This window comes from Manduca sexta, unplaced genomic scaffold (genome assembly GCF_014839805.1).
Source record: "Manduca sexta isolate Smith_Timp_Sample1 unplaced genomic scaffold, JHU_Msex_v1.0 HiC_scaffold_2742, whole genome shotgun sequence".
NCBI classification, from domain to species: Eukaryota; Metazoa; Arthropoda; class Insecta; order Lepidoptera; family Sphingidae; genus Manduca; species Manduca sexta.
Window position 1 is genome coordinate 2,575 of NW_023593737.1, and position 17,705 is coordinate 20,279.

Below are 17,705 nucleotides of genomic sequence, written 5' to 3' on the forward strand. Positions count from 1 at the left end.
GCCTTGGGAAAGGCCTATGTCCAGTAGTATTGCAACGGACTGATTATAATAATAATATAATATATCAGCCTTGTATTATATACTGTCCCACTGTTGGACGCGGGCCTCATCTATTACTGATAGGAAATAGGCCTTTGTCCACCACGCCGGCCTGGTGCGGGTTGGTAGACTTCACACACCCTCGAAAATTCCTAATAGAGAATATCTCGGGTATGCAGGGTTCCTCACGATGTTTTCCTTCACCGTTAAAGCAAGCGATAATTCACAAAGAATACACACATAATTATTTTTTGTAGAACAGTCAGATGTGTGTGCCCTTGGGATTTGAACCTGCGAACATTCGTCTCGGCAGTCCGTTCCACAACCAACTAGGCTATCGCCGCTTGACTGATTATGATGATGATGATAAATATAATAGCCGCAAATGACAGCAACGCTTTTGTTTTGGCAACCCCTATGACCTTCACTTTAGAGACATGTGCGACGTGGATATTAATTTAGCTGTTGCCTTTACTTTTAAAATACATGAATAGTCTGTATTTTACTGATGTTCTGTTTAAAAATCATTACTAAATCAAAAGAATCCTTTGTTCTTACTCCGCCCACTGCAATAACGCAAATAACGTCTTGCATTCTAAAATTAGCTGTTTTCGTAGTTTTACGGATGACGATCAATGGAATATTATGACGTTGATGTTTTTATTAATATCATTCAGTCATTATTTATCTTGCTCGACATTTACTAAAGGGCTATCGTATCAATTAAAATTAATAAGAGAAAATATATCCTATGTTAATAAGATAAGATTGTTTCTAGATAAACAGCGCGAAAGTTTTGGATTGTAATGAATCTTTTTTGTCGGTTGCAGGTCGCTTCTAACAGATTTGGAAATCTTGGAGGGAGGTCTATATTCAGTAGTGGAGTTCCAAAGTTTGAATGAATTTGTGATCTAGAAATCAAATTCAGATCTTTCACAAGACAAAGACGATCTTAATACCTAGTCTAAGCAGTGTACTTAATAAATGTCGCAAAATATTACAACGTTTTACCTGGTATGACTCAAGATAGCAGAAGGCATGTTGTTAGTATAATTACGAATGGAGATTTCGTAAAACGTCCGGGTGTATTGCAGGATATCCATATTTCTTTAATACGTAATGTAAATTCACAGTTTTTAGGTCCACGGCCAAATTACCCCACTGCACCTGATGGTAAAGCCTGTTAGAACAGGATCTGCTGATCCCGCAACGCGACACTCTTACGTGGGTTACTGTGGCGGGTTTTACGTGTGTACGGTGGCCGCTATCCGGGCGGATATAATATACCCTACCACCAGCAAAATGTTTGAATGAAATGAATTTATATATTTACCGTCCCACTAAAGGGTTTAGGCCTTAGTCAACTACTGGTCTGCAGCGGCTTGGCAGACTTTACATACCTACCAACAACCTGATTCTTATAAAGAATTCTTAGGTATGTAGGTTTCCGCGATGTTTTCCTTCACCGTTTACAAAGAATAGAGATTGAGAGACAGAGGTATTTGACTTGGCTCTTGAACTTGTAGACTTTTGTCTCTGAAGCCAAAAAGCCATGACAGCTTATTGGAAATGAAACTACGAATTGTATTAAAAGTATAAAACATAACCTCTGGCTAAAATGTATTGCGTACAGTAAGATATCACATTTTCACGGATTTAGATTAAACCATAACTAATTTGATTAGTACAATAATGACTTCAGTTGTGTTGATTAAAATTTATTGTATTTTGATATTAATCTTAAATATAAAATTATTTTTCTTTGTTCACAATCGCGCTGTTAGTCATTTTGATCCTTAGGTCACCTAGAGTTTTGGCACAAAATTATTTAATACGAAAGTTAAAGTAAAAGTAGTCATCACAGACTACTGTTTGTTAGAAGTAAACAGTGAAACCGATGAATGAATTTGGAAGAAATTTGGACTGCTAATAGACTATGTCCCGGATAATTATTTACAGTGGTTTTATCCTGGAAAAGTATACTGGGCTAACACTCCGGAAAAAAGACCCTGGAAAGATCATAGTGGTACCTTCATGTATGGATAAATAGCTCGCGGGAGCCGCGGGCCAAATATCTTAAAGAAAAACTCTCAAACGAGATGCCACTATAATTGCCAGTTTGGCGCATTTTGCAGACACGATTTCACATTCTTTGTGTTTTGCCGCTTGTCTCTACGTGATCTAATCTTGGGCGTAGCACATTACGTCACACCTCAGTCTTTTGGATACAAATTAAGTTTAAAAAAACTCGCAGTGTTGCAAGCCGCGATTTTATTTTATTTAATAAATACATTCAAAGCATGAGCATGAGTGTTTACCTCGTGGTTGTAAATTGACATTAAAGCCCCCGAAAATTAACCCTCCTTTTCCCTTCCTTCCATCCCAGAAAGTTCCCATTATTCCCTCACTCTTCCTTACCCTATTTCCTTCCCCACTCGCTTCCAGGCTCCTACAGGCGCTTAGCCGTTGGATTCCAGGATCCCATCCGTAGGTTTCCCCCACTATCGACTGCAGGGACGCCTACCAAAAAACAGCAAGCTAGTCTCTATAAAAATATAAGGTCCGTTAGAGTCAATGCTAAAAATAGCTTAAATATAAATACATTGCAGGGAAATACAATTAATATGCCATGACCATCATACGATTTATCTGGGAAACCCTTCGAGTAATTTAAATTAATATTTGATCATTAAACATCATTGCGGTTTAACAAGGATTATTAAACAACTTCATTATACCTACTTTAATACGTTACTTTGCTACTACTGGAGGTAGGATATATTTAATATCTGCCTGGATAGCGACCACTGTACACAAGGTGTTAAAACCCGCCACATTGGCCCACGTAAGTATGTCTTGTTCCAGGTCAGCCTGTCTGTATCCAGTTCCAACAGGTCAGCATCATTGTATCGACTGCCAGAGGGTAATCATCTCTCGTCAGTCGACATTCTATTGACCTTCACTCTACTTACCATCAAGAGTCACTTTGAAGTGAAGCCACTTTTCCGTGCTCTTAAAAAAATCCTCATTTATTACTATATAAATAAAAATATACAGAAAATATATCTCAGACGGGAAATTGACTTCACTGCACCTGATGATAGGTGGAGAGGCGATCAGAGTATTCATTGACGATATAATTATTTTTCGGAATATACATGGATTGATCCCGTAACACTCCGTAAATGTAATCTAATATAGATAAACTATTGAGAAGTATGCCAGAATCGTGCAAAGTGGCCATTCATAGTCTCTGCCTACCCCTATGTCCCTATGGGATAGTGTCGTAATACAATGTATGTATTGAGTTTAGCATATTTAGTTGACACAACTGTATTTCATAGTAATTGTATGAAAACCAAATATTGCCATTATTACATATTAGCTTCAGCATACAAGCATATTAATAGTATTGATGTTTGACCTTGATCTTTGAAGATGCAGCAGGGAACTCTCCGAAATGAAATATGATGAGAATGATTCTTCATGTATTGGGTTAAATTATATTAAATATTTTTACATTTCATTTTATTTGTCTTGCGCAATACTTGTCAACGTCTGCGCAGAATTCTAGTGCTGCTGATAAAAATACTTTGTAGATGACTACTGCTTACATTGTTATGACTAACTAGAATTTCCGAGATTAGGATGTCGATAATTTACATATATATATATTTAAATATATAATATTTATCTTATGTATTTATTTATCTATGTGTATAAACGTATATTTACTAATTATTATTTGAGTACCGAATATTTTGTTTTCTTACTTTCCTCTTATGCACCTACCCTGATTATCTCTGCACCACCCTAAGGTTGGCTGGTAAAGAATGCCTATGGCATTAAGTCCGCCTGTATACATTTTTATATAAAGTGCTAAATAAATAAATAAATAATTATTGTATGAATGGTGGTGTTAGACTAACGGTAGATCCGAATAAACTATCTTCACTGATAACAAAGCGTTAATGTTAAGATTCATCACCATCATCATCATCAGCCGCAGGATGTCCACTGCTGAACTGCTGAATGTGCCTTTCCAAAAATTTCCAGATCGAGCTATTGGAAGCGGCCCACATTCAACGACCTCCTGCTACTTTTATGAGGTCATCTGTCCACCTCGTGGGGGAACGGTCGACGCTGCGCTTGCTACTTCGTGGCCTCCACTCCAGAACCTTCTTGCCCCATCGGCCATAAGTTCTGCGAGCTATGTGCCCTGCCTACTGCCACTTCAGCTTACTAATCTGATAGGCTATGTCGGTGACTTTCGTTCTTCTACGGATGTTCTCATTTCTAATTCGATTTGATTGATAAACACTAAACATAGTCCTCTCCATAACTCGCTGAGTGTCTGTGAGTTTTCTTAAGTAAGATTAATCCAATTGTATTAATTCTTCTGTATGCATGTCACAAAGAATTCATTCTTTTTGGTTCAGTGAGATTCTTCGTGGATCCTATACTTAAATATAAGTGAGCTACAATGACGATAGGTTGCGCGTGCGCTGGCATGCCGACTAAGTGTAATCATATATATAGTGTGTTTAGATGCTACAGCTCATTTTCGCTATTGCTTTTTCCCGTTAAGCATAAAAGGTTTAAACCCAAGTATAGTCCCAGCATTGAAATAATAATTAACTGGATGTAATATGTATGTACAGCAGTTAATTACAAATTATGACTCATGGACATGAGACATTATGACAGTCTTTATAGTATGTAGCTACGTATAAATAATGACTGCCTCGGTGGCGTAGTTATTGTACATGGTACCAGCACGATTACCGCGTTGAGGTCCTGGGTTCGAATCCCGGGTCGGGCCAAAAATAATTGTTACTGGGTTTTTCCGTCCCAAAAATTACTCAGGCGCAGCTCGGAGTCAGGGATTTAGCGGTGTCGTACCCTTGGAAAGCACGTAAAGCCGTTGGTCCTGCGCCTGAACTCTCTCCGGTCATGTCGGATTGCCGTCTCACCGGACTATGAGAGTGAAGGAACAGAGACTCCACCTATATATTGCGCACACACTTGTGCACTATAAAATGTCCTGGGTACTTGGCTGATATCCGTTAAGGTTGGCCGCCGTGGCCGAAATTCGGTTAGGAAGGTATCAATCAGTAGCCAGTGTTATTTTCAAAAAGAAAATTATGTGGTTTGATTTAGTACTTAACGAAATGTCAAAAAGACCTTTACCGGGCCATCTGTGTACATATAATAATATAGCAACTAACCCACGTATCATATATATTTAACATTATAATATGATTCATATTCATAATATTGTCATTGTATTATTCATGTAATTAAAAACACACATCACGCATTTATCTCCGAAGGAGTATGCAGAGGCGCAACCAGGGCACCCACTTTTCTTCAAGTTCCATCCCGTCATGTGATAGCTGGCAAGGCTAACTCCATATCGGGGGTCGCGCCGCGAATACCGAGGAAGCAACAGCGTTTTACTGTCGCTACACAGTGACGAATAGAAAACGTGCAGTCTGCACGAAACTGCATGCAGAATAATCAAATCTGCACCAAACGGCACGAAACTGAATGATACTGCATAAAGACAAAATGCAATCTGGACGGAACATCATCAAGCTGCATGCAGAACCACCTAAACTGCATGAAACGGCAGGCAGTTTGACCTAATCTGCACCAAACGGCACCAAACTGCACGCAGATTAACCATTAAGTATTATTTGGAGAAAATTACAAAATGTCCTAACCAATACTTGAACAGTAACATAAACATTATACTTTATTGCTATGAAATATTGAGTCGGTTTTCCTTTGAGGAAACAGTAAAAATAGATCTCTATTAGCTTAGGTATTAAGGATAAACTTGCTTCTGTGGTTTTATTCTCCGTTTAAGGAAACCGCAGAGATCATTTATTACTGTATTTGTTCGACCAAGGTTTGTAATCGTCTTATTTTATATATAATAAAATTGGAAAATGCCAATGTCTGTATGGATCGATGTCTCTTTGTTGCTCCAATAAGAACCTTATTAGAACAACTGAAGTTAAAATACAATATTTATAGTCTCTCTGTATGTTTGTACACGCATCACGCAAAAACTACTGCATGCAATGGAATGTAATTTTCACCGATATATTGCGAGTAATGTAACTCAAAATATAGGCTCCATTTTATCCCGAGAAACTTAAAAGCGGGACTTTTTATCCCTAATTTAAAATATCCACAGTTATGCATGTGATCTTTAGTGTTATTCAGAAATAATAATAATTATTCTTATAAATTCTTTTGACACAATATCACAAGTTCAACTTTGTTTGCCTACGTGATAAATAAAGTATTATACTTTTTATTATATTTCACACTCTTAATGAAATAATGACCTATTTAAAAATGGTTAATTTGTGGCAGTCGTCGGAAAACTAATTTTTGTTTGCTACCTTTTTTTGAAGTTGCTATAAAATTGAGCTTATTGAAGATAGATAAAAAATGAAACCTACAGCATGAAAAAAAGGGAAGAAACAACGATTCCCAGAAATTGGCAATTTTGAAATGTCATTATTTTATTAACAGTGCGATTTTATCCAGGAAAAAATTATTTATACGGGCGGAGTTGAGAGCTAACGCTGGTTATAAATAATTTAACTTTAAAGTATTTTTTAGGTCACACTTTAGGAAAATAATTGCTGATGACCGCTTGGGTTTAGTTTAAAAATCCATTCGCGGATTAAATTTTGTTTTTGGGCAGGCCTTAGCGACTGCACAAGAATTACCTGAGCGGGGAGGGGGGGCATTACTATTGGTTAGATGATACTATCAAGCAGGTGGTCAGTGGCGTAGTTGCTATAGAAGGGACCTATATGTTTTTTTGTCGTTTTTTAAGACAGTGCAAACTTTGCAGCCGCGTAGTTTAATGTAGGTATGGATCATCATTGACATGGCTAATGCGCCGGTAGTTAGGTCCAGGAAGCTGGCTCATGTAAAAAAAAATACGAAAAATACATACAAATAAAAAATTTTGGGGGTCCTTTAAGGCATTGCGAACTTTTAGGCGGCTGCCTAGTTTAATGTGGGTATAGGCACGGATATGGCTGATGTGTCGGTAGCTAAGCCGCTGTAGCTGGCACGTGTCGTGTACAAATATTTTTGATATATCCATAGCTCCTAAATAAATTATCGTATCAGAAAAAATGTTAATAAATGAAGATTTTTTTTAATGATTTCGGTAGAACTAAGATACCAAAAAGCTAGAAAATCGGTATTTTTTCAGATGTGATAGTTTACTTAGGAGCCATCAATTCTTTGTTTGCGCGCACTGAGTCCTCTGTACCTAATGTATTGAGATTTAAATGCTACATATTTATAACATCAGCTTAGTTTGCATCTAAGTTCCATAATCACTCAATAATTAAGGAAAAGGGAATTTTATTCAGCTATAATACTGGGTAAGTGTCCAGGAAAACGAATCACCGACCAAGTTAATCAAATGTTTCATTAGAAATCAGAATGAACTAACTGACCACAAAATAAATTAATGGTAGGTTATTGAACTCAATATAAGTGGTAATAGGTCGCTGTCTTATTTGAAATGTCCGTCTGAAAAGATGTTCGGCGTTCTTAGATATTAATATAAAAATATTATATTTGCAGAAAATATGGTAATATTTAAGGTAAATATTAACAAGGATTAATTGTCTCAGGATGGCAAGCGCGGTGGAATACCAAACAATGCTTTGTAATTGAAGGTGTTAGATGGTGTTTTTACTGTTTATAGGCGGTCGTATTGCTTAACATCAGGCAAACGGCAAGCTCATTTCGTCAATCAAAGAAATTAAAAAAAAAATCATATAAATCCCAATCTTGCATATAACCTAGCCAATTACCTACATGTTCTAGACTAGGTTTTGCTTGCGGTTCCGCTCGTCTATATCGGTTATCGCTCGGTTATCGCTTGCTTTAACGGTGAAAGAAAACATCGTGAGGAAACCTGCATATCTAAGAAGTTCCCTATAGGAATTTCAAAGGTTTGTAGGAAACCTACCTACCTGAGAAATTCTCTATAAGAACTTTGAAGTAAGGTGAAGAGGACCAATCCACACTAGGCCTGCGTTGTGGACTGAGGCCTAATCCCTCTCAGTAGTAGAGGAGGCTCGTGCTCATCAATGGGACAGTATATAATACCGGGCTGATATTATTATTATATACTAGAGGAAAATTACTTTTGATTATTATTCATTGATGCGCATAACTATCTTTAAACGTATATCACACGGTACCATCGCGTTGTGATCTTAGGTGCCTGGGTTGACCAGTGATCTGGAATAAGCAACTCTATCTGTCCGGAGTCTGAAATTAAGTAAATGAGTAGACCTAACACGGATGACAAACAGATGTTATACTTATTTCGTTGACTGTACTTATAGAAGTTAATTTCGAATCATTAATAAAGCATTATTTACAACTATATTTCTTCTTACCGATACATTTAGTATAAAGCTTATCAATTTGGATTTAGTGGACCGCGCTGTAGGTATTTAAACTCAGAATCATGTACTAAAAAAATAAACCGTATAAAAGAATGATGTCACAATTCTTGCTTACAATGTTATATCACAGAACTGTCTTCCGACAACTTCGTTGACCTCGCATGACGTCACGCAGAATCCTTTATCTGAGTCATCTTTGAGTTATAAATGCAAATTTCGAGAAATATACGTTTATTTCTTGGTACTAGCAGTGATCGCTTGTGTGACGTAATGGTGATGCCTTGTCATTAAGACTCTCCCTTGTATGAATCATTTTTGAATCTATAGGTACCGATCATAGCTGTGCCCGCGATTTCGTCCGCGTGCAAATCAGTGTGTCACAAAGATTGTGAAAATCCCGACCCTCGAGATTTTTTTGAACAGTAATCATTATATTCCAGTCAATTTACATAAAACCGCAATATACTATTAACCTATACGTTCCTCAAGAATTGCACTATCTTTTAGTAAAAACCGGTAAAACATCCGTTCAGTAGATTTTGAGAAATCGATCATATACAAACAGGTTTTCGGACCTGTTTTATGATATGTATAGATATAAAATTGAAGAGTTTGTTTGTTTGACCGTGATAATCTCAGAAACTACTGAACCGATTTTGATTTGTTTTTACTAATATGAAGCTACATTATTCCAAAGTGCTATAAGCTACCTTTTATCTCGAGAAAATAAAAAAAGGGATAAAAATCACGAAAAAAGCGGCCGGAGTTGCGAGGAAAACTAGTATGAAAACAAGGAGACAATCAAGCCGCGAGCCAGTAAACTAGAAGACACTGTTGCTTGACGGCAGAAATAGACATTATGGTGTTACCCCATTCAGGATTCCCCGCACTCAACACCGGGGAATCCTGAATGGGATACTGGAATCCCCTAGCTTAGCGACTACAGGTCCCTGGAGAAAAGTTGGCAGGGTATATCTGGGATGGAAGTGCGGGGCAACGATAGGGAAATCCCTTAGGATGAGAGGAGGGAAGGAAGCCAGGAAATGTTCGTGAGCAGGCGTTAATGTGAATTGGCAACCATGAGATATACACATTTAACTGGATGCCTAGAACCGCGGCAACTGTCCTCCCGTACGTACAACTGTGTACGGTGGTCGCTATTCAGGCGGCTATAAAATGCATTCTACCACCAGCAAATGCCATAGGAGTTCTTAAGCTATAGTACTACACTATACCCTTCCAAAATTACTATACCTATATAGATATTGCCGCCGACCTTTTCTTAGATCCCAATGTACAAAGTTTCATAACTTTATAACATTTTGGGGCCCTTGAAACTTGGGCCCGTGGTATTTTGCCAGTCATACCACTCTATAATTATACTTCTGACCCAACCCGAAAAAGCGAAACGAAAATGTAGATAAGAATATCAAAATAATCGTTAATTTCTTAATGTTTCCGAAATTCTGATCACTATCCGAAACACGTTTCAATTTAATCATACTAAAAGGTTTTTATGTAAGTTCGAACTAATCTTTTATCCATATGTTATTTGTACGTAGTTTTGCAGAAAAGATATATCTTATACTTAGTCTGGCCATAAATACTGTTACACTTAATTATAAAAAAATATTACATTTGAATTTCGAATCTGTCATTTTTATACGATTGTTCATTGTGTTTTCTCATTTTGGCGCCAATACATTGTAAAATATTTTGCGATATTAAAATGGTGTGGGGTGATAAAGAGAACCGAATCGCTGTGATAGCATTACACAAAGTAGGTATGGAGCCAAATGCAATTTTTAAAACTCTCCATACACTTGGTATTAGTAAAATGTTTGTGTACCGGGCTATTAATAGGTACAATGAGACCTCCTCTGTTTGTGACAGAAAAGATCTGGCCGTCCACGTAGTGTTCGTACGAAAAAAGGTGGTCAAAGCAGTAAGGGAAAGAATTCGAAGAAATCCTGTCCGAAAGCAAAAGATTTTATCTCGGGAAATGAAGATAGCACCTAGAACCATGTCGCGTATTTTAAAAGATGACTTAGGACTTGCAGCCTATAAGAGACGCACTGGCCATTTCTTAACTGATAATTTAAAGAAGAATAGGGTGGTAAAATCGAAACAACTACTGAAGCGGTACGCAAAGGGAGGTCACAGAAAAATTTTGTTTACGGATGAGAAAATTTTTACAATTGAGCAACATTTTAACAAACAAAATGACCGTATTTATGCTCAAAGCTCTAAGGAAGCTTCCCAATTAGTCGACAGAGTGCAACGTGGACATTATCCGACTTCAGTGATGGTTTGGTGGGGTGTTAGCTATGAAGGAGTGACTGAGCCATATTTTTGTGAAAAAGGTATCAAAACATCGGCACAAGTGTATCAAGATACCATTCTTGAGAAGGTAGTTAAGCCCCTTAACATCACCATGTTCAATAACCAAGTATGGTCCTTCCAGCAAGACTCGGCGCCGGGTCATAAAGCTCGGTCCACGCAGTCTTGGTTGGAATCGAACGTTTCGGACTTCATCAGAGCTGAAGACTGGCCGTCGTGTAGTCCCGATCTTAATCCGCTGGATTATGATTTGTGGTCAGTTTTAGAGAGTACAGCTTGCTCTAAACGCCATGATAATTTGGAGTCCCTAAAACAATCTATACGATTGGCAGTGAAGAATTTTCCCATGGAAAGAGTGCGTGCTTCTATTGATAACTGGCCTCATCGTTTAAAGGACTGTATTGCAGCCAATGGAGACCACTTCGAATAAGCTTTTATATTTTTAATTGTTTTATATTTATGTATTAAACTGACACACTGTAAAAGTAATAAATGTTATTTGCAGTTAACAATTTTCTTTTTTCTTTATTACAATATTTATGGCAAGACTAGGTATAACCTAATTAAACGAACCGTCCTACAGTCTTCGGGATTGTCCCATAAGGCCAGATGTACTCTTGCAATAATTTGTGGAATAATGCCGCAAAATGTTGGATGCGTTCTTTCAATTCTAGCTGAACAAATTCATAATTTCAAGTCGCTTTTAAACGTTTGTGTCCTTTTTATTATTTTTTTTTGTTCACTAACATGACCTTTTTTTTGACATTTGTCGCTGTCCTAGTCACACAGCTAAGTACGTACTTAATTTATATTGTTTACTTCACGGTAAACAATTCACATTAAGGCCTATGAGAGCTCGCGAACATTTCTTGGCCTTCTCCCCTCCTCCCATCTTAAGAGGGTTTACATTCCTCCACACTTTCCTTCAGGACCCTGCAGTCGCTAAGCCGGGGAATTCCAGTATCCCATTTCCCGTAGCTTTCGGCTGCTGACTGCGGGGACCGATACCCAAAAAAACACCTTATGAACGACAAATAATTTTCCATTAGTTGATGATTAAATTATAATATTAGTAGGTGGGTATAAAATGGCTAGCATTAGTTAATGTAAATACAGCTTTTAATATGTATAGATTTTTTTCCATATTCAAACTGTATTTAGCGCCACCTAACCAATGCAGTTTGAAACATTTGCATAAGTAGAAAGAAACTTAGCGTTATAACAATGCTTATAAAATGTTACTAAATTTTGCCGCTAGATGTCAGTATTTGAAATAATGATAACGTTAGTAAATTGACCTTGATTGAAGGTCAAGTTCATTTATAGTACCTACTTGAGGTAGGTCGCTTTAGCATCACAAAAAAATTACGCACATGGTTATTCATTTAAGTGCTTTGAATGTCATTATTAAGTTGCGTCACAGCGTAGTTATGACGATTTTTGCAATTTGCAAATTATGACCTCGAACCAAGGTCAATGACGGAATAAAGATTATTATAATTTAATTAATTTATTGATTACGCAGTATATAAATAAATTATTGCTTGAAACACCACTTACATAAATATTTATTTATTGTTGCTGAAAAATTTGACCTTGACTCATCAAGGTTCAACCTTCCTTCAACCAACCAACCTTCAATCAAGGTCACTGAAAATTTTAATCCTAATAAATTGATCTATTAAAAAATCAAGCAAAAATTCTTTCCTTGAAATTATTGATTTATTTGAAATTTACCAAAAACCTTGCTAAAACTGCCGACATTGAATTCAAAGGACACGTCCTTGCTTGAAGGTCGCGTGACCTCAGACGAGGTTACAGCGAGGCCGCTCTTGGACCTTCAACTGAACCTTGAGGCGAGGCCATTGGTGACGCTTCCGCTAATTTTTGCGATATCAAATGTGCAGATATGTTTTTTTTTTGATAATACTCTATTTTTAGTGAGTTTTATGTATGAAATTATTGATCGTTTTTATATCAGTTTTAGTTAGGAATTATTTTTGACGTGCATTTTTATTTAATTGTAATAATGTGTTCTCGTGTATATATCATTTTTCCTGTTGGTTAGTTTTATCCGTGAGTTAGTCAAATTATTATTAATATTATAGAGGAAAAGTTTGTATGTTTGTTTGTATTGACTAATCTCTGTAACTACTCAACGGATTTCAAAAATTCTTTCACTAATAGAAAGCTATGGAATGTAGCTACCTTTTGCTGATATATTGTTCTAAGTGCTATTATTTATATAGGAAAATTTAAAGCAAGACTTTTATCCTGGAAAATCTTTTTCACACGGGCGGCACCGCGGACAAAAGCTATTTATAAACATACAAAAGAAGTGAACACAGCTTGCGTGTTTTTAGTACGAGAACTAATAATATAAATAAATACTAAAAATATATTACATTGTGTTAATCGCTCTTTTTACAGTAAACATTATATTAGCAACATAATTACAGAATACAATTTTAGACATTTTTGGACAACGTCCAACCAGAGAGAATAATAGAATAGTCGCCGCGTGACATATTTTCTCTTCTGCCAGCCAGACCGCGCAGCCGAATACTTCCGGAAATGCCCGATGTCATCGGCTAGGATAGCGGCGCGTTATAATTGCTTTAAGGTTATAGCTTAAGGTCCATTTTTCATACATTTTGTTTCACCTTTAATCTGGGTAACTAAACAAGTATTGACAAGTAAAGAATTTAAATTCACGTCTAGTTAGTGATTAGTTCTCGCAATTGCAAGAAAAACGTAAAAATAATTAATATGCCTGGCTATTTCGGCCTTTAAAATTTCGTCGTATGTAATTATTTTTACGTTTTTCTTTCAACTGCGAGAACTAATCACTAACTTAAATTCTTACTTGTCAATACTGTTTAGTTACCCAGATTAAAGGTAAAAAATGTATGAAAATGGACCTAACTATAACCTTTAATATTATTTTTAATATTATGTCCTTGTTACTGGACTGCTGGCCCGTGTCAGTGACCGTTATTCTTTTATGAATCTCCTCTATTTTTTTTTATTGATACAATATCGACATTATAAAAAAATGTAAACAACCAAAGTGAATATAACACATTGTAGAAATATAATATTTAGTTATTTTGCTGTATGCTTTATAAATTTTGAACAGCGTCTAAAAATATAATTAGCGCTTCATTTTGCTCATATCATCGCCTTTACTTGTGCTTGATAAGGCGAGCGACTTGCTCGTCTCGTCTTTCATTGTACACAAAAAATCATAATAAAACACTTGTTATAACAAATATTTATTACAAACAATACATACAAAACGATAACTTACGGTAACTGTCATGCATTTTAACAATTGTATAGAAATGTCATATCTGCCTTCATGAAAAAATATTATGATGATGTGAAGACCTGAAGGAAGGAAATGAAATGTGAAGAACTAAACTCACATTTTAATTATCCTTTACTCGATATTTACTTTTACAAACATTTTTTTTCGTTCGCTAGGTTTTGAATTGTAAACCAAAATTTGGAAGTCTTGCTTATAGGTTAGTATTGGCTCATCACTGAAATACGTTAGTATTCACTTTTTCAAACGAGTAAAAGCATTTACTAAATTTATAATGTTAAATGGGTGGACCATTTAGTTCAAAGCACCGTCAGGCGCACCTACTTTGTATACTTTATTCATACTCTAACGTAGATATTGGTATAATATAAACATAAAATGACTGAAAGTATCACCTGTCTAGATAATATATTTCATTACTGGGTCGCTTTAACGGAAGCCACAATGTCCTCTTGGACTCGAATATTCACTTCTTCTTTTTAACCGTTTACTTGACTACTATAGACCCTGTTTGTCTAATTTAGGGTCAGATATTTGAGGAAAGCAAGAGTTCCAAATCTTAGATAATTAAAATAAATGTCAGAAAATAGTTTGTCTTTAGCACTGGTATATATACGAAACTCATTTAAAAATTACAATTAATTATATACAAATAATTTAAATTAGGCACTTTATATTTACTAGAAATATGATCGCCATAATAAATAAATTAAAATGTCAACAAGAAGCTTCGCGAAGATTGAAAAGGAAGGTAGACTGTTAGGTAGAAAAAAGTAAAAGAAGCTGGCTTAAAAACAAAAATAAAAAAATAAAACATTTAAAAAAGGAACCAATTAATTTCATCATGAAATGAAATCTGAGCAAAGCTTGAATAATACTTTGAAATTGGAACTATAAATGTCAGCCATATTGAATTAAATTATGGTTTGTCAACGTAAAAACTCTATGATCTATAGAAAGAAGAAATATAGTACGGAATAGTCAACACAACTTTTATAGCACAAACTTCTAAGGTAAACAACCAAAAAGTTACAAACTATAAAAATGTACACATTTTTTTCTGGCCATCCATCTTAAAGTATTTATTAAAAATATTTTTTCAAACTTCATAGTTGTACTTCAACTTTCCTTTGCCTTTTAGGCTAATTATTAAAAATAAAAAATTGTGAGCAACAAGATTCATTCATGGCAACGGTATATTTAGCAGTTCTTATTTAAGGCAAAAATACATCTAGGACGACTATCTTTGTGGCCTGAGAAGTCTACGAACCCATGTTTATGTACAATATTGTCTCACTGCTGGTGCTCTTGTGAAGAAGTATATAGAAATCTCGTTCAAAAAATAAATTAAGGACTATATCACTGACTAAAGCGTACGTTTCGGAATTGAATAGCATTTATTTTAGTCATATTTATAGTAATTAATAGTCCAGTTAATGTAATAAAGCCCATTTTCAAACATATCAATATTATTCATTTGCGAATTAAATTTAATAAAACCTATATCAATTTAATTTTAGATGTAAATCTTACAATTAAAGCCACACAGCAAATAAACCCAGCAGCTTTAGACATGAATGCTCAAGCCCAGCAGTAGACAATAGAATGATCTAGAACACTTCCTTCCTAAAATTAAATCCGAACTGATCGCACTTAACTCGCAGAATCCTTGCTAGTTGTGGAGGTCCACAGTAGAATACCGTGACCTTCCCCTTGTTCTGTTCTTGGAGTTGCTTGAACACTTTGTCCCAGTTTGGTCGGCCGGCGTTCGTGCGCGTCTTCAAACCTGTTATGAGGTCGCGTTTTTCCTGTAATGGGATTATTCGTCAATGTTGTCTTGTATTTCGGATCTAAAATTTATTTATGTTAGTCAACAAGGACTAGGAGTTCCTTCATATATGACTTCATTAGTATCATAAACTCCCAAAACTATTGCAGCATCCTTAATGGTTTCAGGGTTAAACTTTATTAAGCCGTGTCAGTCAATAATAACTAAGAATTCATGGAAATATGACTCCCAGTAATTCTCAAAACTTTTGCATCATTTATGTAGTTATGATAATATTGGTTTTAACAATATCTCCAGGCTTTGATCTGGAAGTAAGATATCACGTCAGCTAGAATAATGTAATGTAAGGATCTATCAACACCACAATATGCTGGAATAAAGTAAAATAATTATCATTTAACTACTTAAAGGTTTGGACCTTAGTCCACCGCACTGGCCTAGGGCTAGTTCTAGTTGGCGGTTATCGGCTTATGCTCATCAAAGATATGAAACAGTGCACAGAACGTGCTCCAATCTCTCATAACAATATACATATTGTATCGTGTTAAATAATATCATATGGATATCATGACACGTTGATACTATATTAAGCCAAACATTAATATTACTGTATATGTGTGGAAGCCGGTTACTATTTAACATCGACACTTTGCCTTCGAAAAATTTTTAGTTTACCCACTTAGTCTTTATATGCATAATCTTAATTTATTGTATTACTCTTTTAAATTCTGTACGCTCGTAGTTAACCATGATCTAATTCTTATGAGGAAATAAAGATCTTAATCTAATCATTAACCCAAACCTTTTCATGCAACAGATCCAAGGCGAGCTGCAACCCGACCGCCTTCATATCGGACTTCTGCAACGCACTGGTGATGTACATGTGCATGTCCAAGAAACGGTCCTGCCCGTCCAGCTCCGCCTGCTCCATCTCCAGCTGGGAGAGGAGGGACACGAACCACTCGAACGACCGCTGCTCACGGTTTATCCAGAAGAAGTCCACCTAAGGGAAAGTATGTTAATGTAATACAAACTGATCCAAATACAGCAGTAATTAACATAGCATAATTTTGCTTACTGATTTATATACGAAATAATTACCATAGCATCATTATTTTCTACAGGATAATGAATATCCTGATTTCAAAGAGCGAAACTACATCTTTGTAACAATCTATTGATATGACGTCGAATCATTTTGCTTGCGTTTATTTGTCTGTATAGATAATAGGACTATAGTCGTGTACCTATAGAAGTTTTCATACACTGATACTTGAATACAGTTTAAGAATATAGCACACATATCAACTCGGAAGGGGATAGTCACCGTATCACCTTTCGCCTCGCCGTCAAACATGCGTCAACCTAACATAAGCACGTCACCAATGCGAATCAGCAGCTCCGGTACGTCGACTCGGCTACGGCTCACCGACCACTGGTGGACATGGTTGGCTCCAGAGGATTGAGAGGCGTTATCGCGTGGACGACGAGCCGTAACCTCGGGAACTGTAAGTTGACCACGCACCGCACCGCGTGAGCTTCTCGAGCCGAGTTGATATGTGTGCTATGACTTTGGGCGTGATTAGTTGAGTGATCTTTTTATTTATTATTTAACGAAAGGCAGCGCAATAATTATAAAGAATACTTAAGCACTAAATTACATTAAGACAAGATTGTATTCCTTAACCTATGCCCTGATTGAAATTATACGGATCTTCGTTGGTTAGGGGTGTAGCATAGGAGCCGT

General features: G+C 36.2%; 1 protein-coding gene across 1 annotated transcript; it reads right to left on the minus strand.

Moving 5' to 3' along the window:
• Positions 1 to 15,198: 15,198 nt before the first annotated feature.
• On the minus strand, positions 15,199 to 17,315 carry LOC119192401 (NADPH oxidase 5-like). Its single transcript, XM_037446213.1, has 3 exons — positions 17,286 to 17,315; positions 16,761 to 16,961; positions 15,199 to 15,977 (listed from the first exon to the last, which is right to left on the minus strand). The coding sequence occupies exons 1-3, from the start codon at positions 17,313 to 17,315 to the stop codon at positions 15,780 to 15,782; spliced, it is 429 nt and encodes a 142-aa protein (XP_037302110.1). The 3' UTR covers positions 15,199 to 15,779.
• Between the last annotated feature and the right edge of the window lie 390 nt (positions 17,316 to 17,705).

Coding starts and splice junctions, on each gene's coding strand:
- LOC119192401 (XM_037446213.1), bottom strand. CDS start 17,315: ATGTTTGACGGCGAGGCGAAAGGTGATACG. Junction 16,962..17,285: donor GCGAGGCGAAAGGTGATACG/GTGACTATCCCC, acceptor ACTTTCCCTTAG/GTGGACTTCTTCTGGATAAA. Junction 15,978..16,760: donor TGGATCTGTTGCATGAAAAG/GTTTGGGTTAAT, acceptor ATCCCATTACAG/GAAAAACGCGACCTCATAAC.